The 25,574-nt window shown below is 50.1% G+C and overlaps 1 protein-coding gene across 1 annotated transcript; it reads left to right on the forward strand.

Annotated features, from left to right (window-relative positions):
- The first annotated feature begins 2,196 nt into the window (after positions 1–2,196).
- Positions 2,197–9,324, forward strand: LOC141729609 (serine/threonine-protein kinase PAK 2-like). Its single transcript, XM_074544314.1, has 4 exons — positions 2,197–2,292; positions 2,738–2,934; positions 5,614–5,751; positions 7,245–9,324. Exons 2-4 carry the CDS (start codon positions 2,812–2,814, stop codon positions 7,335–7,337), a joined length of 354 nt encoding a protein of 117 aa, XP_074400415.1. The 5' UTR covers positions 2,197–2,292; positions 2,738–2,811; the 3' UTR covers positions 7,338–9,324.
- The last annotated feature ends 16,250 nt before the right edge of the window (positions 9,325–25,574 follow it).

Genomic DNA, 25,574 nt, shown 5'->3' on the forward strand with positions numbered 1-25,574 from the left:
TGGCTGTCACCAAATGCATCTGAAAGTTACTGGTAGTTCCTTAGCCACCCGCAGTGCTGCACTTGGGAACTGCACATAGGGAGAGACCTGCAAGGCGTCCCTGAAAGCCCTAAGCCCTGCCCATATCACAAGATATATCCACAGAGTATTAATGCATGGATTACTTCTTATGAGTCCCAAACAAAGCAGCAGAGAGTGTGGTCAGAGGTATGTGGGTGATAGCTGAGACACCGCTGTTACCAAGTGGTCAAGGCAAAATGTCAGTGGCCCCACGTGTCCTGTAACTGGTACCCAAGGGAGCAGAGAAATGGGCTGTTGGAATGTCAGTTCCTAATTACTGCAGTGCCTAATCACAAGGCAGTTTGGCACAGCTCAGCTGTGTCATTGCAAAATCACTCACTCCATGTGCCTTGTGGTCTCGTGCCACCAACTTCTCGAGTTACTGATTTTCAATGTTATTTTAGGTGGCCATAAAGAAAATACAGCTTCAAGGACTGAGGAAGATGGAACTAAAAGTCAGTGAACTCATAGTCATGAAGGTGAACAGGAATGCCAACCTGGTCAACTGTTTAGACAGGTGAGTTGTGCTTTTTTCCCAGGAATGTTTGTTCACATATTGCAAACATGCAAGATAAAATCCCACTTTGGTCACTGCCAGAAAATTGAGCTGTAATTATTGCCTAATTATTATTGCTCTTTTCATCTCCAGTGGATGGGAAGAGATTGCATTTTGTCTGCATGAGTCTTTGCTGGCACATGGTATTTGAAAATTGTTCAAAAACCCGGATGAGTTGTGTCTTACAAAATCAATGATCTCTATATTCACAGCCACCACTTTGTTTTGGAGCTTGATTTTTTTCAAGTGTCTTCCTACGTCCAGGTAAACTAACAAGGATTTCCCTTGGATTGTTGCCACTGTTTTCCATTGCTATGCATGCCAGGAAGACTAGGTGCTTTTTTCCAGAAACACCATGCGTGACAGGTTTTATATCTGGGCTGTTACTAAACTGCACATTTTGCTTGCTGCCCATCTAAGACATCTCCTTTTTTGCAGCTGTGCCTTTCTCCTTGAGACTGCACAGATGGCAAACAATGCACAGCCAAGAGGGAATGTCTATTCCTTTATTTTGTCTTTGTCTCAAAGGCACCTGTAAAGAAGAATCAACACATCTTTTCCAAACAGCAACCTAGCCATGTACATTTATCTCCACGCCCTTGTTTCCTCCTTTCAGCTACCTTGTGGGTGAGGAATTGTCCCTGGTTATGGAGTACATGGATGGAGGCACTCTGAGCAATGTCATCAGCAAGACCTACTTGTCAGAAGATGAGAGGCAGCCATCAGTCGGGAGGTCAGCAATCCCAGCTGTGTTTCCAAGGGCTTGAGCAGCATTGTCTGGGAAACAGGGGCTCAGAGCTGGAGTGATTTCCTGTGCCAAGCTTTGTTTCTGTGTTGCTGCTATTCTATGGGCAAGTAAAAGCATCTCAAGTGAAAGGCCTGCCAGTGCCCCTGCACTCCCTGTGCTCAGTGCCAGTACTCTTATCTCCTGCTGTTGTATTCTCGCTCTGTCTCTTGTATTTGTATTTGCTGTTCTCCACCTTGCCTCTCTAAATGTTTGCCTGGAGTTTGTCTTCACTGCATTCCTTGCCTGTGAAAGCAAAGGGGCTGGTGGCAGGATTTGGAATGACCAGCAAAGAAAAAAGACTCATTTCTCGCAGTCCTCAGCTGAAAAGGATAGGAGTGCAGCCAAAATGCTCTTTGCTTCCAGAAAGTGACTGGTGTGATACTTCCAAGCCTGTGCTGAGGCCAGCAAGAAAATTTTTGTCATGCAGCCTCCCACCCAAAAGTGATCCACTAAACACCAAAGGGAGGGACTTTTCCTTTCAAAACCCCTCCTTTGTCCTCTGCATCGAAAAAGCACGTCCACTGCAGCAGGAGTCATCCTGGCTGGTTGGCAGGGACAGCCTACAACAGCAGGTGCTGTTGCTCTTTCAAAAGCTGACGTGCCTTTCCTCAGAAAGGTCCTGCTCTGCAAGTGTTGGAGCAGCAAGCTCTTCCTCTCAATGGTCATTACTGTTCTGCCATTACTCCCCATTCCCGCAGAGAGGGAATCTTTTCGATTCTTTGCTTCCTTTCTTGTGTGATGAAATCACATCACTCATTTTTGCCCTCCTCTTTCTGTTTTCTCCCTCAGTGCCTGCAAGGACTGGATTTTCTTCATTCCAATGATGTGATCCATCGAGATGTGAAGAGTGACAACATCCTTCTCAAAACTGACGGCTCTGTCAAGCTGGGTCAGTATATTCTTGGTCAGGTGCAGCGTTCCAGGGCTGTGGGTGTGGGGCTGCTTGGAGTGACTGCCAGCTCCCCAAAAATGGTGCTGGTGGCAGCGCAGGGACACCCGCTGTGAGCTGAGGGCACAGTTGCAAAGTGCACAGAGGTATAAGGAACCACAAGCAGTCAAGAGTGGCCTTGCTCTGTGTGTGTCCCTTCCAGACAGAGTGAGCTGCAATCTAAAGCTTCAGGGGAATAAAGTCCACTGCTGTGAGCAGCGTTAAGAAATCTGGGTTTTTTTGGAAGTGGCCAATTCCATAATCCATTGGCTAAAGCCCCAAGGAAATTGAGCGTGGACAGTTCTCCAGGAGATCCAACAGCACATTCTTAGTCCGAGAGTGGGGAATTCTTTTGCTTGGTTTCCTAATTGGAGCTGGCTTTCACGGTTTGTTGTTTTCTCCACAGCTGACTTTGGCCTCTTTGCTCAGCTCAGCCCTGAGCAGGGCAGACGGAGCTCCGTGGCCGGCGCTGCTGGGTGGATGGCGCCTGAAGTGGTGACAGGTCAACCATGTGGCCCCAAAGTGGACATATGGTCTTTGGGAATCGTGGGCATCGAAATGGTGGAACGAGAAGTTCCTTCCTGGAATGCAACTCCTGTCCTGGTAAGGTGCAAATACTCACTGATCCCACTGTCTTTCTCACCTGTCCCATGCTCTGTGTGCCATTGGACAAAATCCCATTGCCATCTGCTGGCACCACTTCCACCAAGGTCCCCTGCTAAAAATGCCCCTGCAACACATCAGCATCTGCTGTAGCTTTGGTTGTATCAGAAAGGGAAGTGGCAGTTCAGAAACCTAACCAGTTCAGAAACCTGCCATTTTGGCCTCCAGCCATGCCTGACATTTCTCACTTGTTTTTTGAACAATGTTGGAACTCTGTTTCTGAAGGACAATAATTTTTCAGTGGAGAGGGTAGACATGTGATAAATATCCTGAGAAATGGAGGTTAGACCTTCCCAGTTTCAATTTTATAGAAAACATAAGAAAAAAAGGAAAAAGAAAAGTAAACAAAAAAGAAAAAGAGAAAAAACCCTACTATCAAAGCAATGCCCAAGAAGTTCTGCTTGCTTTTTCATTTTTTAAACACAGCTCTTCTCTTCCATTCTGTAGCATCTTTTCCAAATCCTTTGGGTCTTCAAGACATTCAGGCTTTCAAGTCATCTATCCATTTTTCAGTCACCTGGGTGGGTGGCCTGGATAAGTTGAGGATGTGTTTGTCTCCGACTGCAGTTAGAATTGTTTGCCAAACCCTTGGCTATTTCCTGGTACTTTAACAAGTTGATGAGCTTGCAGGCAGGTGCCTGGGCTGGGATCCAACATGGGCAGTTGACACCGGTGCTGTGTTTCTTTACCACAGGAGCAGGGCCATCCCTGGCCTGCACAGTTCTAATGACAGGGAGGGCTCCAGCTCCCCACCATGGCCAGTGGCTGAGCTCAGCTAAGAGTCAGGATAAAACCCTCTTTGTCACCTCTGGTGATGTGGGAAAAGGACAGAAAGCCACATAAATTATTTGTACACAAGGGGAGTGCATTGCCATTTCCGGCTTTGAAATTCTCTTTTGGGTTAAAGAGGATAATAGCAAAGTCTCTTTGGTCACCATCTATTTCAGTGCCACGAGCACAGAGTTATCATGACAGTGGTGGGCATTTTTATGGAGACTCCAAGGCCTCTTGCCATGGTTATTTTTGTCTATTTGAGATGGATTCTGCAAGGTGAGGTTTGAATAGTTCCAAGTTGGTGTCTTATGTTTCTAAATACCATCTTGCAAAAGCAGAATGAGCTCTCTCCCTCTGGCTTGTCAGCATGGTAGGGCTTGGTTCCACATGAACCACACTGGATAATGATCAGCCGATGTCTTGCCAATTTACACTGTAATTCCCTGGCCTGAGGAGTATCAGAAAGACCTGCTGAGCTCCATGGACACTGTCAGCTGCATGGAAGTGAGCATCCTTGGCCTTGCTGAAGAAACTGGAGCTCAGCTTAGGTTAGATGCTCTTGAGCAGGAGAAAGGCTGGAATTCTCAGGGGTTTCCAGAGGCCTGCGTGCCCAGAGGGACTGAGTTCTGGGGAGCAGCTGGATGTTTCTGCACGTCATCGAAAGGGATTACCAGGCAGCTCAAGCCTCACCACAGGCAAACACTCCCCAGCTCTTCTCAGGAAACATTTGCTTTGGGTTCAAGTTGTTCCCACTTGTCTGTCTGGGAAGATGCCCCTAAAATCACAAGGCAAGCCTCTCAGAACTGGTGTTACATTTCCAGAAATGAAGAAAAGAATCCCAAACACAAGAAAGTTGCTAAGGCACTGATTTTTAGAGAGGAACTTAACCCCTCGTGCAGTTTCTTCTCACTGGGAAACGTGCCTGAAACCTGGGCATGAGGGTGTAAAGGCCACAAAGTCTCTTCTGCTTCTTGTGCAGTGCTGCTGAAACACTCAGTGACCGTGTTTCTCTCCTAGCCCAAAGCAACATTCTCCACATCACCAAGCCAGAGCCTGGTGATGTGGAGAGCCTGCCAAAACCTGCCATTTGTTTCCTGGCACTTTCTGGGATGGGCCTACCATTCATGCATTGACTTGAGTAGCCAAATGAGTAGAGGGTGATCATAGGGATGGAACCTCTCCTTCTGATTTGACCATGAAAAGTTTTTCTTTTCCATGTAAGGAAAGCAGAAATTTTCAGGCTGCTGAGAGACAGAGCTGCAGGTGGCTCCTGTGTGTCCAAGCAGATGTTTTCATCCCAGTACATTTGTGCATGCATCTTAATGTGTCTGTGTTGAAGATGAGATTCCAAATGTTTGTTTCCTTACCTGAAAAATACCTGGTGGATTTCCTTTCCTTCCAATTTCCATTTTTTTCAAGAACAAAGCTAAAAGCTTGATTAGTTTTGTTTTGTGGCAGCTGTGCTTAAGGGACCAAGAAGCACTGCAGAAATACTTTCCATGTACTAATGCTTGGATACAGTAGAGTCAGTATAGCAAAGTCCTTCTTCCAAAAAGCCTCTCAAGCTGATATGAATCCTCAGGGAAGGAAATGTGCTTGTGCTGATGTAGTTCTCACTAACTAGGTCAGTCAGTGAAATCAGCTGCCAAGGCAAGATCTGTGGGATGGTGGGAAAGCTGTGGCTGCATCGGGGTTTGGGTGTTTGGTTGGTAAAGGAAAGTCATCTCTGGGTCTCTGCCAGGGCAGAAAGTGCCACTGCAGAGTGGAGCTTAATCAATGGGATCTGGGAGAGCAGTGACAGATGGGAAAGAAGCAGGTGGAGCCTGGTGTCTCCTTTTTCCCCAGCCTCAACTCATGATAGCCACAGGAGGAAGACAAAAGCTGCAGCAGCCCAACCTATTTTCATCTTGCCTGCGTGACTTCCTGAGCTGCTGCCTGCAGAGAGACGAGGTGCGGCGCTGGTCTGCCAAGGAGCTCCTGCAGGTAAAATGTGAAGGGGCTGCAGGTGAAACAGGCTCTGAGGGATGGGCTCCTCCTCCACTCAAGTCCAAGGCAGCAGATGAGCTCCCTTCCTCCTCACCTCCATTCTTGGTGCTCTTCAAATGAAAACAGTGAGGAATCCTAGACTGGTCTGGACTGGCAGGGCCCTGTAAATGTCCTCTGGTGCAAGTGTCCTGCAATGAGCAGGGACATCTTTAAAGAGATCAGGTTGCTCAGAGCCCTTTGCCACTGGGGCCGGAATGGTTGTAGGGATGGGGCACCTACAAGCTCTCGGGGCAAGCTGTGCCAGGGTTCCACCATGCTCCAAGAAAACAAGTTCTTCCTTAGACCTACTCTGATTAGATACCTTTAGTGTTTAAAAATATTTGTCCGTATCCCATTGTAACTGGCCCTGTTAAAAAAGATGTCCCCCACTTTCTTCAAAGCCACTCTGAAGTCTTGGAAAGTGGCAATAAAGTCTCCCTGGGGCCTGTTCTTCACAAAACTGAATAACTCCAGCTCCCTCTGCATTTCCTGACAGGAGAGGTGCTCTGTCCTCTGACAATTTCTGTTGCCCTCTTTTGTGATTTGGTGGAGTGCTCAGTTTTATCTAAAGGCAAAAGAATTGAAGTAGAGCAGTGCGGGGTACAGAGACATGAAATGGTGGTGGAGGAGCCCAAGGAAGCCAGTCCCAGCTGAGCAGTCAGAGATTTGGCTGTGGGCAGGAGGGGCTGTGGGGGGCTCACTCTGAGGGGCCCTGGTTTGTGGTCCCCAGCCCACCCTTAGAGGTTTCTGCCACGCAAACAGGGACAGCTGGGAGGGACTTGTCCCAGCCCCATCTGCTGCCTAGCACGCTCAAGCAGATGGGAACTGTGCCAGGGTTTCTGCCTGGTTGTGTGGCAGAGAGGGAACTGCAGGGCCCAGTGCCACTGGGCTGGCCCTGCTGGGAAGGAAGGAGCCATCCAGCACACAAGGGGCAGGGCATGGAAAGGTAGACACTGCTTTCTGTCCCTGTGGGAATCAGCACAGTGCCCATCTTTCAAAGGCAGGGACCCATGTGAGCCACTGGAGTTTCCTGAAAGGAAGAAACCCCAGGGACAGAAAGCACCATTTCTAGAGCACTGGCAGGGCAAAAATCCCAACAAGATAAAGAAACCTGAATAAATGGATGAGTGGGATTCTTGGCCAGGTTTTCCTGTGATGGCAGGGTCCTGCACATGACTGCTGGGTAGCAGATGGTCCCACTGCTCCTCTTTTTGAGTCTTTTTAGGACCCAGAACAATCCTGATTGAGCTTGTGAAGCACTGAGCTTGCAAAGTAATGGTTCACTTTTCACTGTTCTTTGTTTTTTGTTGTTTGGTTTATTGTATGTTTTTGGTTTGTTTATTTTGTTTTGGATTTGTTTTTGGTTTTTTTTTTTTTTGTGTTTTGTTTTCTTTTTTGTTTTTGTTTTTGTATTCTTTTTTTGATTTTTTGGGGGTTTTTTTTGTGAACAGCATCCATTTGTAACATCAGCCGAGGCTGCATCCACCCTGGCACCACTCATCATCTCAGTGAAGAGGAGGATGGAGAAGCAAACAGCGCTATAATCATATCAGGACCATTTTCTCCATAGCCATCTTAGAGTAGGATTGTAGAGTAGAACTGTACAGTAGGATTTAGAGTAGGATTTAGAGTGGGACTATGTGGAGAAAAGAAAAAAGACTCTGCACAATTTACACAATTTATTGTGAATCAAGGAGAAGCCATTTCTTGTACTTCTAAACATAGTTTATAATTAGTTCCTATCCTATGGCTTTCTGTAGTCAGGCATTGTTTGGTTGCATCTTTTTCTTAATCTAATTGGTAGATGATGTAAGGGTCATTTTATTTGGGTTGCTACCCCTTTGTCTCTCAGCAACTCTTCTGCTTCTTTCTGCTCGCAACATCACCTAGTCCTAGAAGGTTAGTTAGTTTAGTTAGCTCCAGAAGGTTAGGCTGGTTTATTTAGTGCCTGTCCATTTTTCTCTAAATACCAGCCTACAGGATTATAGAGTAGGATTGTAAATAAATAAAGTTTCTGAAACTTTAACTCATCTGGAAGAATCCTTTCTTTCTCACCCTGTGAACAAGCTGAGCATTCCATCCGAGTTGTCAGCTGTCTCTTAAAGGTGCAATGGCTTCTTTGGTGTTGTGAAAAGTACATATTACAGGACAGGCTCTTCACAGATATTAACATTTACATATATATATATATAAATTAATATACTATATGTGTTATGTTGTCTTAGTTAGTAGTACTGTATTTTTTTAAGTACTGTGTTATGTTGCGGTGCGATGTCATGGTTTGCCTCAGATACCCCAGGTTCCTCCCTGATAATTCCCTGCCAGGTGTGTCAATCATCCCTCCTTTCCACACCCTGACCCCTGCTGAGCGCTGTCTGTCAATCCTGGTACTCCAGAAGGGCGGCGAGTGATTGGCAGAATTCAAAAGATGCCCTCCCCTTCTGGAAGGACATTGGGCCATCCAGGTGTCCTCTGTCCCTTGACACTTCCCCGCCCCGTACCTGGTTGGTGATCCCCATGTTCCTTCCCTGCCCCTCTGCCCCGGGTAAAAGGGCGAGCAAACCATGCGGTTGGGAGTTCTCCTGGAACCATTGCTGGATTCAGAGGCCAGGAATAAAGCTCTGGATAAAAACCCTCCATCAGAACCGACTCCTTTCCTTCACCTTGCCTTAAAGCTTCTCCTCCAAAGGTAAACCTGAGCTCCTGCATGCCTGGACTTGCCTCCAAGTGCCCAGCTGCAGCATCCAGCTAGCCAAAAGTGTCTCTGGGGTAAAATTCCACAGTTGCCGCTATTTGGTCAAGCAGCAAAGTCCAGACAAGCTCATGTACGTCCCGTCTGGCTATATTGGTAATTATTTCTGTGGTAAATATAGTTTTAGGTTATAACTTTATGTAAAACAGGAGCCATGCAATGTAAGATACTTTTTTAACTTGCTCAGGAAAGGGATGTGGTAATCAAGAAATTCTTTGCCCAGAGATGACAGCAACAGGACACCAAAAGCCCCAAGGGAAGAATTCTTGCATCCTTATTGGAAAAGACCAACTTTCTTCCACCTCCTTCCCGACTTTGAGGAGCCAACAGGATTAAGGGGGAGAACTTGATAATAAGCAGAGAACACCTTTTGTTTGAAAAGAATTTATGCATCATGTATGAGATATATAAATATGCAACAGGCTATTGCTTTTAAGTGCTAATCCTTTGCTAGTGTGTGTGCTTTCGGGGCATAATTGCCCAGGAGGCACCAGGACTGTCCGTATGTCTTTGTTTTTATTGTCCTTTACTGTTCTAACTCTGATTGTCCAAATTCTTATTATTCTAACTTCTATTACTATCTTAATAACCATTTTATTGCTACTAAACTGTTAAAATTTAAAAAGAAGGGATTGTTGTTTTTCGCAATGTGCTTTGAAAGATGGGAAGACTCTTCATTCATCATCTCCAGAGCACACTGCCTTTGGCCAGCACACTGGCCCGTTTTGTTACATCTGTGACTGTTATGAACAAAAATTCGGGTAATATTTTTTTGTGAGAAAAAGTTACAAAAAGGCAGCCAGATCAGTGTCCCAGTCAAAGTTCTGAGTGTTTTGTTATTGTAATCACGGGTTATTGTAGTTAATGGTTGCTTTTGTATTAGTAAAAGCCCTGGCTAGGGCAAGGTAATGGCCCTTCCCCGAGGCTAAGGTGTTCTTTTCCCAGCACAGTGAAGACACTTGAGAGGGTGGGGGGGGTTATGCAAAGTGACTCCAAGACCAGCATGCTTTTTGGGACCCCGACTCCAAACGCACAGAGAAAACCCCAAAAACAACGAGCCAAATAAGAGTTGAGAGACTGAAGTGATGTCTGGGCGTGAGGAGCCGATTGCTGAGCCTGCAGAGATGCAGAGCCCCTCTCGCCCTGACCATGGGAGTCGTCCCCGGCGGCGAGACTGGGCCAACGAGGCTGAGGACCAAGATCTGACGGGGACATCACGCCCTAAAGGCTCCCACGAGGACCGGATCCCCCAGCTCTGCCCCTAGTGGACAGAGCTGCGCATATCCTCCTCCTCTGAGTCGCCCTGGGAGACACGATGGGGACTGCAGCCCTGCCGAGCTGCCCAATCCTGAGCTGATCACTTTTAATAAAGGCATTAAAAAGGAGAAGAAGTCTCCTGGCCGTGTTTATTTCAGCTGGGGGCGCTTGTCCGGAATAGCCACGCCGCAAGAAGACTCAAGACTGGCCATCTTGGACCTCCTGGACAGCTGGCTACCAGGACCAGAAGGATCGGCTCAGGAGCAGCAACGCAGAGGAGCACCGGAGCACCGGATTGATGAGAAAGCCGGTGGCGGGAGCGGGAGACGTGCGCATGTGTGTGTGAATGAGACGAAGGCCGGCAGCCGGACCTTCGAAGTGAGAGCAGACCTCTCAGTAATGCGTTTCCGGACTCCTGCGAAGGAGCCGGCCGGGAACAGGGGGCGGAGCTTGGAATTAGCGTGAGTGAGTCGTCTCCCAAGGGGGAATAAAGGGCCCCCGCACTCCGGGCGTGCGGAGGGAATATTTGTATGAGTGGCACGCACCCAAAATAGGTCCTGACAGAAGGAAGTCAGGCAGATTTGTCAGTCCCGAGAAGGATTCGGGTAGCATTTGTAAGTCTCGAGAAGGATTCGCGTAAGATTTGTCAGTCCCGAGAAGGGTTCGGGTAGCTCACAAGCCCTGCAGGCAAAAGTAAGTCCTGGCACAGGAGTCAGGCACAAACCCCAGCGAAGGAGGCTGTGGTTTGCTTTTAAGTCCTGATAGGGTGAAGCCTAAAAGTTGGCGGGTTAGGCAAACTAAAAATCAGGCAGTTGTTTTTCCTGACTGAGGGAGTCAGGCACGACCCGGATTCTTAGACCGAGGTTTTGTGTGTTCAAGTCCCGATAGATGTAAGACCTGACGTGGGGAAAGTTGGGCAATCTAGAGATCGGGCAGTTGTTTCAGTATAAAGTCCTGAGCATCAGGCAGAAATTTGAAGTTCAGTGGAGGAGACTGAAGCTCCTCAAAGAAGGTTCTTTTTGAAATTACTGATCAGTAAAGGCACCTTTGGGGCTTTTTACTGTTGAGACCTGTAAAATGGGAGGGTGTAATAGTAAAAAGACCGGTAAGAGACTGAGGTATATACATCCCAGTAGTCCCTTAGGAGAACTGTTAGTAAAATGGGATTCTATAGAGGCCACGGAGGGATTAGATAAAGGGAAAATGATCCATTATTGTATGGAAGTGTGGCCAGAATAAGAGTTGCAAGGAAGATGGCCTTGGTGTGGGACAAAGGATAAGTGGATGTGCCAACAATTAAATAATTATCTGACAGCTCAAGGAGATACTGATCCTGAGCAATTATTGTATGTAGCTTGCTGGTTAAAGAGCGCTGTTGGGGATGAAGGGGTGCGAATTCGTAAGGTACAGAGGGAGAAAGAGGGGAATGAAGGAGGGGATGATAGGACTAGTAAAAGATGGGATCCCCTGGATTATCTGCCTCCTTCTGCCCCTCCACCTTATAATCCTCTTCTTCAAGCACCTCAAATGGCAGGTCCGGTTCTTCCCCCGGCTGCCATCTCATTACCACCTGCTCAGACTCCTCCTTCTAGCTCTTCAATTTCCACTATGATAAACCCAGTATCCCCTCCAGTTCCTTCTGCACCACCCCAAGTGCCTACTCCACCTGCTGCATTCTCCACCCCTTCTCCAGCTGCACTTAATATCCACTCAGGCTCTTCTCCCCCTCCTATTGCTGTCCCTTTACCTCCTCCTAGTTGGGGCACAAATGTCTCCTCGCCCAATAAACAGCTATCAGCAAATACACCTGCTGATGGGCAGAAAGTTCAGGGTAACCCAGATATCCCTCAAAGTAGTTTGGCATCGGAAGATGGGCCGTACTGTAGTACCAGATCCAAGACCTCCAAGGCAGAGAGACTCTTTCCCCTCAGAGAAGTTCCTATGGGAGGAGTAGCGGGAGGTGTTGGCTTTGTGAATGCTCCCCTAACTGCTTCTGAGGTGAGAGGATTCAAGAAAGAGTTGGGACATTTAGCTGAGGACCCAGTGGGCATAGCCAACCAAGTGGATCAATTTCAAGGTCCAAATATCTACACTTGGGGGGAGGTGAATTCCATCCTGAGTATATTATTTTCTCCAGAAGAGGTTCAGATGATTAGGGTGGCTGGCATAAGAATTTGGGAGAAAGATAACCGTCCAGGACCCCAGGTGCCATCAGGCGAACAGAAATTGCCACTAACGGATCCCAGCTGGAACCCGAACCAGGAGGAGGGGAGGAAGGCCATGATGGAATATAGGTCTTTGATAATACGGGGAATCAAAGAGTCAGTTCCCAAAGGAACTAACACCCAATTGGCATTTGAGGGTACACAAGAGAAAGATGAAGCTCCTGCTGCTTGGCTTAACCGCCTAAAGCGGAATTTCCAGTTGTACTCTAGAATAGACCCAGACACCTCAGAAGGTCAAATGCTACTAAAAGTCCAATTTGTTACCAAATCTTGGCCTGATATAAGGAGGAAACTGGAAAAGATGGAAGATTGGCAAGAGAAGGACATAAATGAATTATTAAGAGAGGCATTGAAGGTGTATTTAAGGAGGGAGAAAGAAAAAGCAAAGGCCAAATCTAAGATCATGGTTGCTGTAGCTAGAGAAAGTGCAGGGTGGGCAGGTCCACCACCAGGAGGAGGCAGAGACAGGCCTCTTGTACTGTCAGGTGCAAAAGGGATAGAGACACCTCAAGTTCCTTTGAGAGAACGATATTGCTATTACTGTGGAAAGGCAGGACACACCAGGAGGTTTTGTAGAAAGCTCAGTCTCGATGTGGCAATAGCCAGGGAACAAGATAATTTAGGGACGATCCTTAGAGGTGACAAGTAGAGGGTCAGGGGCTTTACACTTTAGGGGCCCTGATGCAACATCTAGAAGAGCCCTTGTTAAACTTTGAGGTAGGACCCCTAAATGAGGAATTAGAATTTTTGGTTGATACAGGAGCAGATAAGTCCTGTCTCAACAAAGTAACATCTGAAGTTGGACAAAAAACAGCCAGGTAGAAAGGATATCCAATAGCACCAAAACTGGCCAGTAATACTTCACTTGTAATAAGTGGTGTGAAAGTAAAAGGTACCTTATTGTTGTCTTGTTGTGTGTGTGAGAGTGAGTCACAAGAAAAGTCAGTCTCAACTTCCCGGGAAGGTGGGAAGGGGGCAGTGGAAGTGTGTGTGTGACCTGTAAACCAGGCTTGTGTCCCCTGGGCGGGTGGGGGCTGTGACCAAAGTGTGTGTGTGTGTGTGTGTGTGTGTGTGTGTGTGTGACCTGCAAACCAGACTAATGCTCCTGAGATGTGTGAGGGAGTCGTAGCTGTGAGAGCGTGAGTGACACGCAGGCAGCCTCACAGGTGAATGTGCACCAGAGGCAACCAGAGTCTGGGCCCTTCCAAGAGGCCCAGAGATACTGAGACCTGTGGGCCAATCCCAAGGTGAGGGGGGGCTATAGGGACCCGTGATTTTCTAGCAATAAGTTTGTGTCTTAAAGGTGTGGAGGAATGTGTGAAAGTGAATGAGAAATGAGAGAGTGAATATAGACGAGTTAGAATAGAAGTAATGTAGATTGTGCATTATAAGTTTTACCACATCTCCTTAGAAGGAAGTGTATTGTGTAAAAGAATGGTGTAAGGAAAAAAAAAAATAAGTGTAAGGGGTTGAAAGAAGTATTTAAGCTGTAAGTGAAAGTAAAAAACAGAAGCAAGGGATAAATAAATAAGATCTTGAAAAATAGAACAGAAAACCAGTGAATTAAATACACAGAAAAATAAGAGAATAAAAGTACTTTTAGGAGTTAAGTTAGCTGAGAAATACAACTCCTTGCAAAATACAGAGTATGTAGAAGTTGATGAGAGAAACACACTAGCTATAGAAAAAGAGAAATTACTGATAACACTAAACAGAAAAGATGAGTTTTGATAAAATCATTAACAGCAGACCATTAATGCCTGTGTTTGAAAGCCCGTTTCAGGTATTCTTCATTACTAAGACGGTTAGACTCACATCACTCTCACCCCCTGGCATTGGACAAGGATTCAACATGAGTTTTTTCCCTCTAGCACTCTGGCATTGGTCCGGACTGCACCCCATTCTCCTTCTGGCATTGGGCCAGAGTCCCAGTTTTTCCCTCTGGCATTGGGCCAGAGTCCACACCACTCACCTCTGGGCACTGGATAAGGATTCATCCACATCACAAGTTAATTCACCTGAGTATACTGTGATTCAAAGTTGACTCTCAAGAGGAAGAGTCAAAAAGACTGAACTGTATGGGAAAAATTGGTATCAGAGTTCTAACATTGCTTAAAATGCTTCAAAACTGTTCTGTGTAAACTATGTTGGTAAAAAGTTTAAGGCTGTAAATAAGTAATTCTGCTTAAGATCCCCAATATATTTCTAAAGACTCCAGGTTAATCCTCTACAGAACACTCCCTTGTGGGGGGAAACTAAAATTTGTAGGGAACAGACCAAGAGAGGCTTAACCAGAGAAGCTGGTAGAAGGGACTCTAAAGAGCTTGGAAGCTTCTTCTCAGTAAAAAATTCCCCAAGAGGCAAGGCCGGGTGGGCAGGCTGTGCAAGATGACCCATACCGGACTCTTGGGAAGGGTAGTAATGATAGCTCTGATTGCTGGTGGTGCTCTGGGAAGCCCAGCTGAGCTGTGCAATGAATGCTACCCCTCTATGAGGAAGAAGTGAGCTCCTTGTCGAGAGTCCACATCAGTTCTAACCCTGATTGTGTTAACCCCTCCCAATTGGTCCTTTGTCAGAAAAATAAGAGTGTATTGGATAGCACACAATACTGCCACTTTTAGGCAGCCACTCCTAGGAGAGTGCCCTATAAGAGAAACCTGGTTGTGCTTTGAATGTGATGCTGCTGAGACAAGCTCAGCAGATCTAGTAAAAAGCAAAGAAATGGTGAAAATGGGAAGAAAATTTGTTTGTTACAAGTATTTATATGAGTGTACTGGAAAAGAGATAAACCCCTTTTGGAACACATTTCAGGGGAGCTCTAAACCCCTAAGTTTAATCTCATCTGGCAACTGCATTGCTAGAGTGATAAAACCAATTTTCTTATTACCCAAAGAAATTGGATCAAGTTTGGGAGTTCCTATATATAATGATTTGGGAGAAATTAAAAGAAACCGGGAAAGTGAAATAGAAATTGAGAAAATCCAAAATTGTAAAAGCCAAGTTCGGACCCCAATATCTGTGTTGAACAAAGTCATCCAGCTCTAGGCAGTATTAAAAATAAAGAATTCAATTATTAGAGACATTTCAAACGAAATAAAAAGATTAGCATGTGCAAACGATCAAGATCAAACTCCTACACTTGATCCCAGTGGGTGGGACAACTTGGAAATTTTCAGAAGAAATGTATGGGAAAAGGTAGTTTTTCTCACTGTGTGTAGACTTGGAGGATTGCTCTTTTTACTATGCTTATTTATCTGTTTTAGTAAAACAGTATTGGCTGTACAAACCAACCTGAAGAAACCAAGAAAAGTAACAAGGTTAAGTAACCATGATTACCAAAGTGCACAAGAGATTTATAGTAGATTCAAAACAAAAAATTGTGAGTTGATGCGAGCTTAAGAATTTAAGCTCGATAAAAGAAAAAGAGGGGGGACTGTTATGAACATAAATTCGGTTAATATTTTTTTTGTGAGAAAGAGTTCCAGGGATGCAGCCAGATCTGTCTCTGCCAGGGTTCTTAGTGCTTTGTTATCGTAATAACGGGTCGTTGTGGCTTATCGCTCCCTTTGTATCAGCAGAGCCTTGCCCGAGGCTAAGTTGTACCTTTCCCAGAACAGTGAAGAGAAAAGACCTGGAGGGGGGGGGTTATGAAAAGTGACTCCAAAGATCAGAATGCTTTGTGGGACCCCAACTCCAAACCCACAGGGAAAACCCCAAAAACAACACGCCAAATAAGAATTGAGAGACTAAAGTGATGTCTGGACGTGAGGAGCCAAGTGCTGAGCCTGCAGAGGTGCGGAGCCCCTCTCGTCCTGAGCAGAGAGTCGTCCCAACGCCGGGACCAAGCAAGACTGAACGCTGAGAAAGCAAGATCTGACGGGGGACATCACGCCCTAAAGGCTCCCACGAGGACTGGATCCCCCGGCTCTGCCCCTAGCGGACAGAGCTGCGCATATCCTTCTCCTCTGAGTCGCCCTGGGAGACGCGACGCAGCCCTGCCGAGCCGCCCAATCCTGAGCTGATCAATTTTAATAAAGGCATTAAAAAGGAGAAAAAGTCTCCTGGCCCTGTTTATTTCACACAGGGTTATGTGAAAGCTTCTAAAGCAGCTGCTTTGGAGTCAAAGAGCCAGCATTAATAGTCCTTGTCATCTATTTCCAGCTAAATCACACTTAGGAGCATTTGAAGGGGTCAAGAACTAGCGAGAGACCGGACCTCTGAGTGTTTTAGATGATGACATTTCTTTTTCTTATCTTCTACATAGATAGGAAGGGTGAGTTTGGCTCACATCTCCACTACAAGACTCAGAAGGTCACAAGACTTAGTTTAAAGACCTTTTAAGTATTTCTTGGCCAATAAAACATTGCCAACAAGGATATGTGTTTCTGACCCAATCCTTCAATATTTCATCTTGTGGACTCATGCTACAGTGTAAGCTTTCTTAGCTAATCATGAGTTTGTGACATAGAAACACAAAGCAGTGCATTTTCACCTTAGTGTTTATATTTAAAGCTTTTATTTTTTTCTACATCTTAAATTCTAGAAGGTGAAACTTTACTCCAATTAGCTTAATATGCCTGTGCTTTATATTATAAATCTGCAATCTCGCTTGTGCGCCTAAATTTGGAAGCCCTTTGCAAGGTCTCAGCTCAAATCCTGTGTTTAACTCTAGGCCTTGGCTAACAGGCCCAAAGATCTGAGAAGCCCCTGCATTTCAGTTTCCAACAACACCGATGCTGTCAGTTCCAGAGTGACCAGGATGTGTGTTGCAAGTCAACTCTGTCAGGATCAAGGTGGCTGCCTGGGGGCTGTTTGTGCCCTCTGACAGCCCATTGCTCAGGGCTTGCCAGCGCCCCAGCCCCTCAGGGTCTCCCCCAGCCTGGCCGAGGTGCCCGGCAGCAGCGCGGCAGCCCCACAGCAGCTCCAGAGCAGCCCTGTCCAGAGGCATCTGGGAGCCCTCAGCACTGCAGCCAGCAGCACATGGGCAGGAGGACACGGCTGGCGCTTTCTGCCTGGCACAGGGCTTGTGGCCATCTCTGGGCTCTGCTCTCACAGGGATCCCCGCAGCTGCGGCCCCTGCCCAGACGCTGTGTGGGCAGCACAAAGGCTTCATCAGAACCACCAAAGGCCAAGGGGCTTCTGGCCATTTCCCCTGCAGCACTGCACGCCTGGGCAGTTGGCTGAGTGCAAGCACCCTTTTCATCCTCCTCCCCTAAGCCCTGCCGATCCTCGCAAGGAAAAGATCCTGGGAGTCTGTCTACTATACATATTTTTATTTACATACAATAGAAAAATTAAGATATGAACACAAAAATCTTGAATAAAAAGAAAATCCCTGCTGGCTCAAGTGGCCCCAGCAGACAAGACTCTTCCAAATCAACTTTACACAGAGTTCCAGCAGAACAGCAAGGCTCTGTGGCACAGGCAAGGCCGTTTCTTCCATGCACTGCGGAACTCATCTCGCAGCTTACGCCAAGTGGAGTAGGGAGCCCTCTGTACAGCCCGCAGAACGAACCCAGCTTCAGCTGACAGATTTCTGATGGCAGGACTGCTGTCATATGCCATTTCTTCCAGGGCTGCAAGAAAGAGGAACAGAGCCACAATCATATCCCGCATCTGCGGGAAGCCGAGGAGAGACCCCTGCAAGGGCCATCCCAGCCGGCTGTTGCCATGGCCAGGAGGGAGCAGGGAGCAAGGGGATCAGCCCGAAGCTGCTGGCCACAAATCCCCCATGTGGCCCTGATATGTCTGTGTGCTCTGCCCACGGGAGCAGAGCCCTCCGCAGCCAGGCCAGGGCTTGCAACTCCCCCCGGCAGCCCCCGCTGTCAGCCCGCTGCCCTCACTCACCAGTGCAGATCAGCTGCAGCTCTTGCTGCTGCCCCCTCAGGTGCCGCCCGGCCATGCCTGTGAGCACAGAGCCTGTCACGGCCCCAGCGGCACAGCTCCCTGCCAGCGGCGCTGCCGGCGCTGTGGCCACACGGGCTGCTGGCCCGGCAGGGCTCAGCCCGGCCCTTGCCGCACGCTGCCGCCCCAGGGCGCGGCTGCCAGAGGGCGGCAGCAGCAATGCCCAGACCAGGCGGGGCTCCACGGCGCCGAGAGCGGCTGGCGCTGCCGGGGCAGCAGGCGGGGCTGGGGCCGAGCTGCGGCGGGCTGGGCCGGGGAGGAGCCCGGGCTCGGGACTCACCCATGAACCTGACGGCCGCCTCTCGCAGGGGCTCCTGTGGGCTCCGCAGGTAGCGCAAGGCCTGGCGCAGGTGCTCAGCCGCTCTGCTCCTGTCCTGTGCCAGCTGCAGAGAGCGGCAGGAGGGAAGGGTTGGCACGGGCTCAGCCCCTGGGCCGGGCGCTGTCTGCGCCCAGCCCCGGCCTCCCCTGCCCGTGCAGCCCTGAGGCGCGGCCAGCAGCCACTGGCCAAGGGCTCCAGAGGGCAGGGGGCAGAGGGCCGGCTGCTGCCTGGGAAGCCGCGGTGCCGCCCGGCAGCCCACCGGGGCCGGGGCTCCATGGACACCCGGCTGGGGCCCACGGGAGCCTGGAGAAGAGCCCGCGCGTCCTCTGGCTGCAGCAGCGGACAGGGGCACAGCTGCCAGCCCACACACTGAGCACCGCCCTCAGGGGCCTTCTCCGGGCTGAGGCTGGGGATTTGCGGCGGCTCTTACCAGGCCCTCGCCGAACCTCCATGTCTGATCCACCTGGAGCATTTGTTCAATATCCCTCCTTTTCAGGAATCTGGCTGCAGAATGCAGCGTTTCCCGAGAGGCCTGGAGAGCGCCACAGAGGCACAGATGGCCCCACCGGCCAGGGCACAGGAGCATCCCAGTGCCACAGCCAGGACAAGGCTGCAGCCTGCAAGGTGCTCGGGCAGGAGGCAGCCCAGCCCCCTCCCAGGGGCAGCAGCTGGCCACAAGTGCTTACCTCAGCAACAATCTTATTCCCATCGTGGCAGAGGAAGGAGAGTGGGACCAGGCTCTGGCGCACGTGGCACTTCAAGCCCTTTCTTCCATCTTCTGTTAATAACTCCAACATCTCTTGGAAGACACACATGGAGCTCAGCTGCACCTGGCTATCATCCTGAATGAAAGAAAAGGCGAAAGACCTCAGCATCAGCTGCTTCAGGCCCCCAGAGCACAGGCCTTCATCTCCACAGGGCACCAAGTGTCTGGGCAGCAGCCAGTGGCCGTGGCTGTGGGCACAGAGCCTTACATGGTCAAAGAGTGGCAGGAGCGCTTCAGCCAGCTGCAGGGCGATGGGGGTGGGTATTGGGGCACCATTATCCAGCAGCAAATATCTGAGTAGAAGAATGGTCATCCTGATCACATTGCTTTCATTTTCCTGCAGGAGCTCCACCAGCCTTTCAGTCAGGCTCCGCATTTTTTCAGCCTGTGTGGAACACAAGTTTGTGAAAGGCCGCCCTGCTGCCGCAGGGCCCAGAGGCCAAAGGCCTGTCCCGAAGCACTGGGGCAGCTGAAGTGGGAAGCAGGAGAGATGGGAAGAGCTGCCCCAGCGGCCGAAGCCCAGGCAAGGGCAAGCGACTGCGTTGCCCAGCCCCACGCTGCTGCCTGCACAGCTTCAGCTACTGCCCCCTTCTCACCATCAAGGCATTCTTGCCCACCACTCTGAAGCCTCTGAGTGCTAAATGACGCCTCTCCCTCTGCTCGCTCTGCAAGTTCTCTGACAGGATGTCCAGAACACTGTCACTGCATTCCTTCAAGTGGAGGCACTCGAGGACCTGAAAGGCACAGGGCAGTGACAGGGAGCCGGCCGGCAGGAGCCCAGAGCCGTGCCGGGCTGGGCCCAGGCAGCAGCACAGGGCACGGACACAGTCCTAGGAGCTGTGGACGTGAGAGGGCAGAGAGCTGGGAGACAGTTCAGGGAGGTAGTGCACCTGGAGAAGGCATGAGGGGACTTGGAAAGCTGCCAGATGGAGCAAAGTTTCCAGCTTCCCCAGAAAAGTGCTTCCCTTCCCAGTGCACTGCCATGGCCTCAAAGGCACCCAGGGACCAGCAGGCGTGGCTTGGGAAGCCATGTGATTCATGGGGGAATTGAAGCCTGGCCACAAGCTGCTTGCTTGTTCTGGCCTGAAAACACCCTTCTCCACGAGCAAATGCAGCAGGGTGACATTGGTCTTAAGTTTGAGGAGCTGAGAGTTTGCTCTGAACCCAGTGCCCATAGTGCTGGTGTCTTCCTACTGAAAGCTCTTGGTGAATTTGCAAACGAGATGTAGGAAGGGGCAGGAAGCCGGGGAGGTTGCATGGAGTGCTGCACACACGGTGCTGGGCTGAGCAGGGACAGCAGGCCCAGCCCAGGTGGGGGTGGCTGCAGGTACCTGCGCTGTGCTGCGGAAGCGGCCACGGCTGGATTCCTGCTCTTGTGTGCGCTCCAGGGCTGCATCTGGCAAAGAGCAAGCGCAGCCAGAGCTGAGGGGCTGCAGGAGAGGCCGGAGAATACAGCCCAGCCCTGCGATCCCCAGGCAGGGAGAGCCCTGGCATGGCCCAAGGGATGGAGCACGGCCACTGTGGGGTGTCTGCCCGGCCCCTCTTCCGTCCTGTCCTTGGGCATGTCCCCAGGGGATTGCATGGCATGGCATGGCACGGCACGGCATGCCATGCCATGCCATGCCATGCCTTGCCATGGCGCCAACCTGGCTGCAGGCACCAGTCCTGCAGCCGAGCTCTGCTACTCACCCTCCTGCAGTGGATGGAATGGCACCACCTCCTCGGCCTCCACTGCTGGGGCAGCTCCAGGGCCTTCTTCCTCCTCCTCCACCCAGGCCAAGTTTGGCACTCTCGGCAGTCTCTGCTCCATATCTCTGATTGGATTTGTGGCCAATTGCAGGAGAGATGCCTTGGAAATGCTCCAAGTCACCAAGTCCTGCAGTTGTGCCTGAGAGCCACCTTCAAGAGAGAAGCTGCAGGAAGGCTGCAGGATAGCAAGTCCTGCACTCGGTCTCAAGGGCTCCTGCCACAAAGACAGGAGTCTTCTGTCAAGTATTGTGGTTTGCAGTCGAGGGCGCCTGCGGCAGGGATGGGAGATGCTTCCGAAAAATTCTCAGTCACCAAGTCCCACAGTCTGGCCTTGCAGGCTCCTGCAAAAGAGAACCTCGGCAAGGCCACAGATCAGCAAGGCCTGCAGTCTTTCCACGAGGTCACCTTTGGGAGTATCGCCTCGGATAAGCTCTGGGTAGGACACGAACGAGCGCGCTGTGCAGGGACTCCTCACGGCACCGCTCTGTCCCGTCCTGTCCCGTCGCATGCTCCAAGCACTGTGGCCTTCTCCTGTCACCGCCAGCTCCTTTGTCACCATGTGTCACAAAGGGTCCTTGGACACCCGGTTCCATGTCACAGTGACTGTGCGGCACCGTGTCACCAAGGGCCCTTGCACACACTGCCGCCTGCCCTGGGGCCGCCCCCAGCCCAGCCAAAGTGGCCCAGGCTGGAAGGAATGCCTGGCCCCAGGTGTCTAAGGCAGCCCCACAGGATCTTTAGGAAGGGCTCAGAGCATCAGCAAACGCTGCCCTGCTCTGCAGGCTCAGGGCAGCAGAAGGAGACCCCAGGGCTGCCGACGCAGCCGTTCTGGGAAGGGCACGGGGCCTTCCAGGGAAGCTGGCACGGCCTCCTTGGGACACGTCCCAGCCCGTGGCCGTCCTAAACCCGCGGGTGTGACTCGCACAAGGAATGTGTGGGCCCGGGCACCAATGCTGCTCTGAGCCCTGGGGCCCGGGCAGCGCTGCCATCAGCAGCTGGGGCAGAGTCCCTGCCCAAGCAGAGCTGCCACCCCCCGAGCCCTGGCAGCGCTGGTGCCCATCTCCTGCCCCACAGACCTGTGCCCCCGGGGGCTTCTGTGCCACAGGGAGCCACAGCCCACGTGCATTGGGGGCTGTGCTTCTTCCTGCAGGGGCTGATGGCAGGAGCACCTGGAGCAACTGCTGGCAACGCTTGGTCCCTGTCAGATAATTCTGCTCCTTCCTGAAAGGAATTTTTCCATAGCAGGGATCAGCAGCTGCACAAACGCAGCAACAGCTACTGCATTTCACAGACCAGAGGGACTCTACAGAGACACAAATATGTCTCTTTGGACTTTTCTGCAAGTTTTTCATGCCTTCTGGAATAAAAAAACAGTTGAGTTTAAAGTTTATTGCAGCATTGTTTGTGTGTCTGAGGTTAGCACGTAACATCCCGTGCATTGGGAAAGTGCATAGACAGGGATAACTCTCAGAGGAGAAAGAGGTTTTCTGTGTCTCTGAGTATGGTGCAAGCACCCTAAAGGAGCAGCCAATGCAAGTGCTGAAAATAGACTTGCTGTTCTTGTGCTCGTTCCTGAGCCCGCTCTGGTGCTCTTTCTGTGGGGTCCAGAGCCACCGGGGCAGCAGCGACTCCGCAGCCCTGCTGGAGGAGACACGGCTGCCGTCCCCATGGTGGCAGCAGCTCTGCGGGCCCAGAGCTCTGGGTCAAGGGGGCCTCGGTCACAGTCATGACACCTTGGTCTGGACAGCTGCCAGCCCTGCCTGGCTGCCACCTCTGCCTCTGCCCCTTACTGGCAGCATCCAGACAGCAGCCCCTGGAGGGCCCGTGCCCTCCATGAAGGTGCTGACACCAAGTATTGGGCACTGGGGCATCAGGGCTCCATGGCGCCATGCCCGGCTGGCGCTGCCGGGGCAGCAGGCCCCGGGGCTGGGGCCGAGCTGCGGCGGGCCGGGCCGGGGAGAGGAAGGGCAGCCCGGGCTCGTGGCTCACCCATGAACCTGACAGCCGCCTCTCGCAGGCGCTCCTGTGGGCTCCGCAGGTAGCGCAGGGCCCGGCACAGGTGCTCGGCCGCTCGGCGCCTGTCGTCTGCCAGCTGCAGAGAGCGGCAGGAGGGGAGGGTTGGTGCAGGCTCAGCCCCTGGGCCAGGCGCTGCTTGCGCCCGGCCCCGACCTCCCCTGGCCGCAGAGGAGGCGCGGCCAGCAGCCGCTGGCCAAGGGCTCCCGAGGGCAGAGGGCCGGCTGCTGCCCGGGGAGCCGTGGTGGCGGCCTGCAGCCCTGCCGGGCCGGGGCTCCATGGGCGCCCGGCTGGGGCCCACGGGAGCCTGGAGAAGAGCCCGCGCCACCCAGGGAAGGGAGCGGCGTGTGAGGCGCAGGCTGGTGCCCCTGGCTGCAGCACTGGACCTGGACTGAGTCCAGAATTCAGACCTGATAGAACATGGCTTCACAGTTACATTCACACAAGAACAGATATCCAGAGCTCTGGGCAATCACGCAGCAGGTTTTTGTTTTCACGTGGCAGGGTGGCAGAAATGCTGCAGTCTTCTTTGAAGCATCTCCTTCAGAAGTCGCTTGCAGCAAGGCCACAAGAGCAGCCATTTCAAGTCCATGCACACACACACAGACACACACACAGCACAGATAGCTCAGCAGAGCAAAGAGAGTGTTATGTTTGCTCAATTATCCCACCATAAAAAAAGGCCAAACAATATTAAAAGTAGTAACAATTTTAATTAAATAGTTTAGAAAATATATAAATAAGGGATAATTTGGTTCAAATAATAGCGCATAAGGAAAAAGAACTGCAGGGTACGAAGGGCAGGGTTCTTGACCCTTGCCACTTCACGTACAAGCTTGCCAAGTAAAAGTCACCCCTTATATGCCATGTGTCAATTCCATCTCCTCCCAATTTCAGTTTGCCACTTTTCTGTCTCCGCATTCATTACCACCTTTACCACGCGTGTGCCACCACTCAGTTTGGTGGTCGCACAAGTCTTTGGGGGTCGTCACTGATGAAGGCCCTGTAGTCTTCTTCGTTGTCCTTTAATTCACCTTTGGGTTACACATGCGCACCAAGCCAGTACAATGTAAGCCAAGACTAACATATCACTGCATCTGCATATCAAAGCAAAAAGTCCCTTATAATTACCATTTTCTTGGACCCAACCGGGTCCTTGGTCATTTTTAGCAACTGTATCTTCAGCTTCTTTCCTGTGGTTGTTGAGAACATCTGCTGGGAAGGGGGGGTGGGTGGAGCCCCTCCTTTCCATTTCTTCTTTGGCATTACAACTTTTAACTATTAACTGCTTTATTATTCTCAAAAATTAATTACTGTATCAATATTGAATAATGTTTCGATTTTTTAACAGCACGAATCATACCTATTTATCACAATGCCAAAATTCTTTTCAAACAATGGGTGTTTTCTTGTTCTTGTCAACCCCTCCTTCATCTTGTAAATCAATTGTCTTGGTCCCTCAAAGTCTGGTTCTTCCCGAGAAGGAGGCAATATTTCTTTTCTCAGAGTTTTGGTGTCTTGTTACTGTTATCTCTCCTTGAGCTATTTAGAAAATGTATCTTACAGCACAGAGTTTCTGTAGCCTAAAACTATATTCACCACACTATTTTAAAAGATTAGGATAGCACTACAAAAAAGGATTAATACAACATAACTTTCCAACATAACACATATAGTATTAATTTTAATATTTGCGAAAAGCCAATCATATAATATGCATTTTTCACACCTTCTCTGCTCCTTCTTCTTCTCAAAATATATTGTAAACCTGACTAAAAAAACTAGTTAGAGCCACGGTCAGTGCCTTATTCTGAAAACTCACAGCTGACTAACAGGTTTAGTGCCTTACAGAGCAGGATTGAGGCCCTGGAACTGGAGGGACAGACAAGTGATGAAGTGGACAAAAGTCCTTCTGCAATCGAGGGGCACCTAGGGCAAGTCAGGCAACACCATGCATGGTGACCTCCTCTGTTCCAAGGGAAGGCAGGCTCCTTGCAGGCCTTCCCAAAAGCATCTCAAGGGAAGGTTTCCATCTGCCCTGCCCTGTTTGCTTGACTTCAGCTGAATCTTTCTCTCTCTGAAAGACAGGAAGCTCACGTGTGTTAGGAGAATACTATGAGCATTGGCAGAGGTGACCGGTCAGGAATCCAGAGGCTTGTGCAACTCTCTTCCATAGAGAGTCCCTTGTTGTATATTTCCAGCAAAGCAGAGCTTTTCTAACGTTTATTTTCTTCTCTGTGCCTTTTGAAGATTGCCTATATCCTATTTTCATTGTTTTCTTTTTTCCTGTCTTGAGAATGAATTTTGCATTCTGGATATTTCAAGTCAGACATAAGAAAAGTCCCATATTGTTTGACAATCATGAAAAGGTAAGTTTAGAGGAAACATCCATTGTCTTTGATGATTGGATCAGACTCAATTTTAAATACCCTTGTATGTTCTGCTCATATGCAAAGATGCTAGACTGATCTTGGAAGGGCATTAAACCAAGAAACAAGTACTTCAAAACCTCGAGAGGTGGCTGCCATGGTGAGTTCCCTGAGGTGTCACAGCCCCAGCCCCGCTCCATGGCCAGTTTCCCTGAGGTGTCACGGCCCCAGCCCTGCTCCATGGCCGGTGTCCCTGAGGTGTCACGGCCCCAGCCCTGCTCCATGGCCGGTGTCCCTGAGGTGTCACAGCCCCAGCCCTGCTCCATGGCCGGTTTCCCTGAGTTGTCACGGCCCCAGCCCCGCTCCATGGCCGGTGTCCCTGAGGTGTCACGGCCCTAGCCCCGCTCCATGGCCGGGTTTCTTGGTC

This window comes from Zonotrichia albicollis, chromosome 7 (genome assembly GCF_047830755.1).
Source record: "Zonotrichia albicollis isolate bZonAlb1 chromosome 7, bZonAlb1.hap1, whole genome shotgun sequence".
Lineage (NCBI taxonomy): Eukaryota > Metazoa > Chordata > Aves > Passeriformes > Passerellidae > Zonotrichia > Zonotrichia albicollis.

Bases quoted from the DNA above. Each gene is read 5' to 3' on its own strand.
- LOC141729609 (XM_074544314.1), top strand. From the start codon at position 2,812: ATGGCGCCTGAAGTGGTGACAGGTCAACCATGTGGCCCCAAAGTGGAC. The intron at 2,935-5,613 runs GTAAGGTGCAAA...CTTTTTCCCCAG, and splicing joins GGAATGCAACTCCTGTCCTG to CCTCAACTCATGATAGCCAC. The intron at 5,752-7,244 runs GTAAAATGTGAA...TTTTGTGAACAG, and splicing joins CTGCCAAGGAGCTCCTGCAG to CATCCATTTGTAACATCAGC.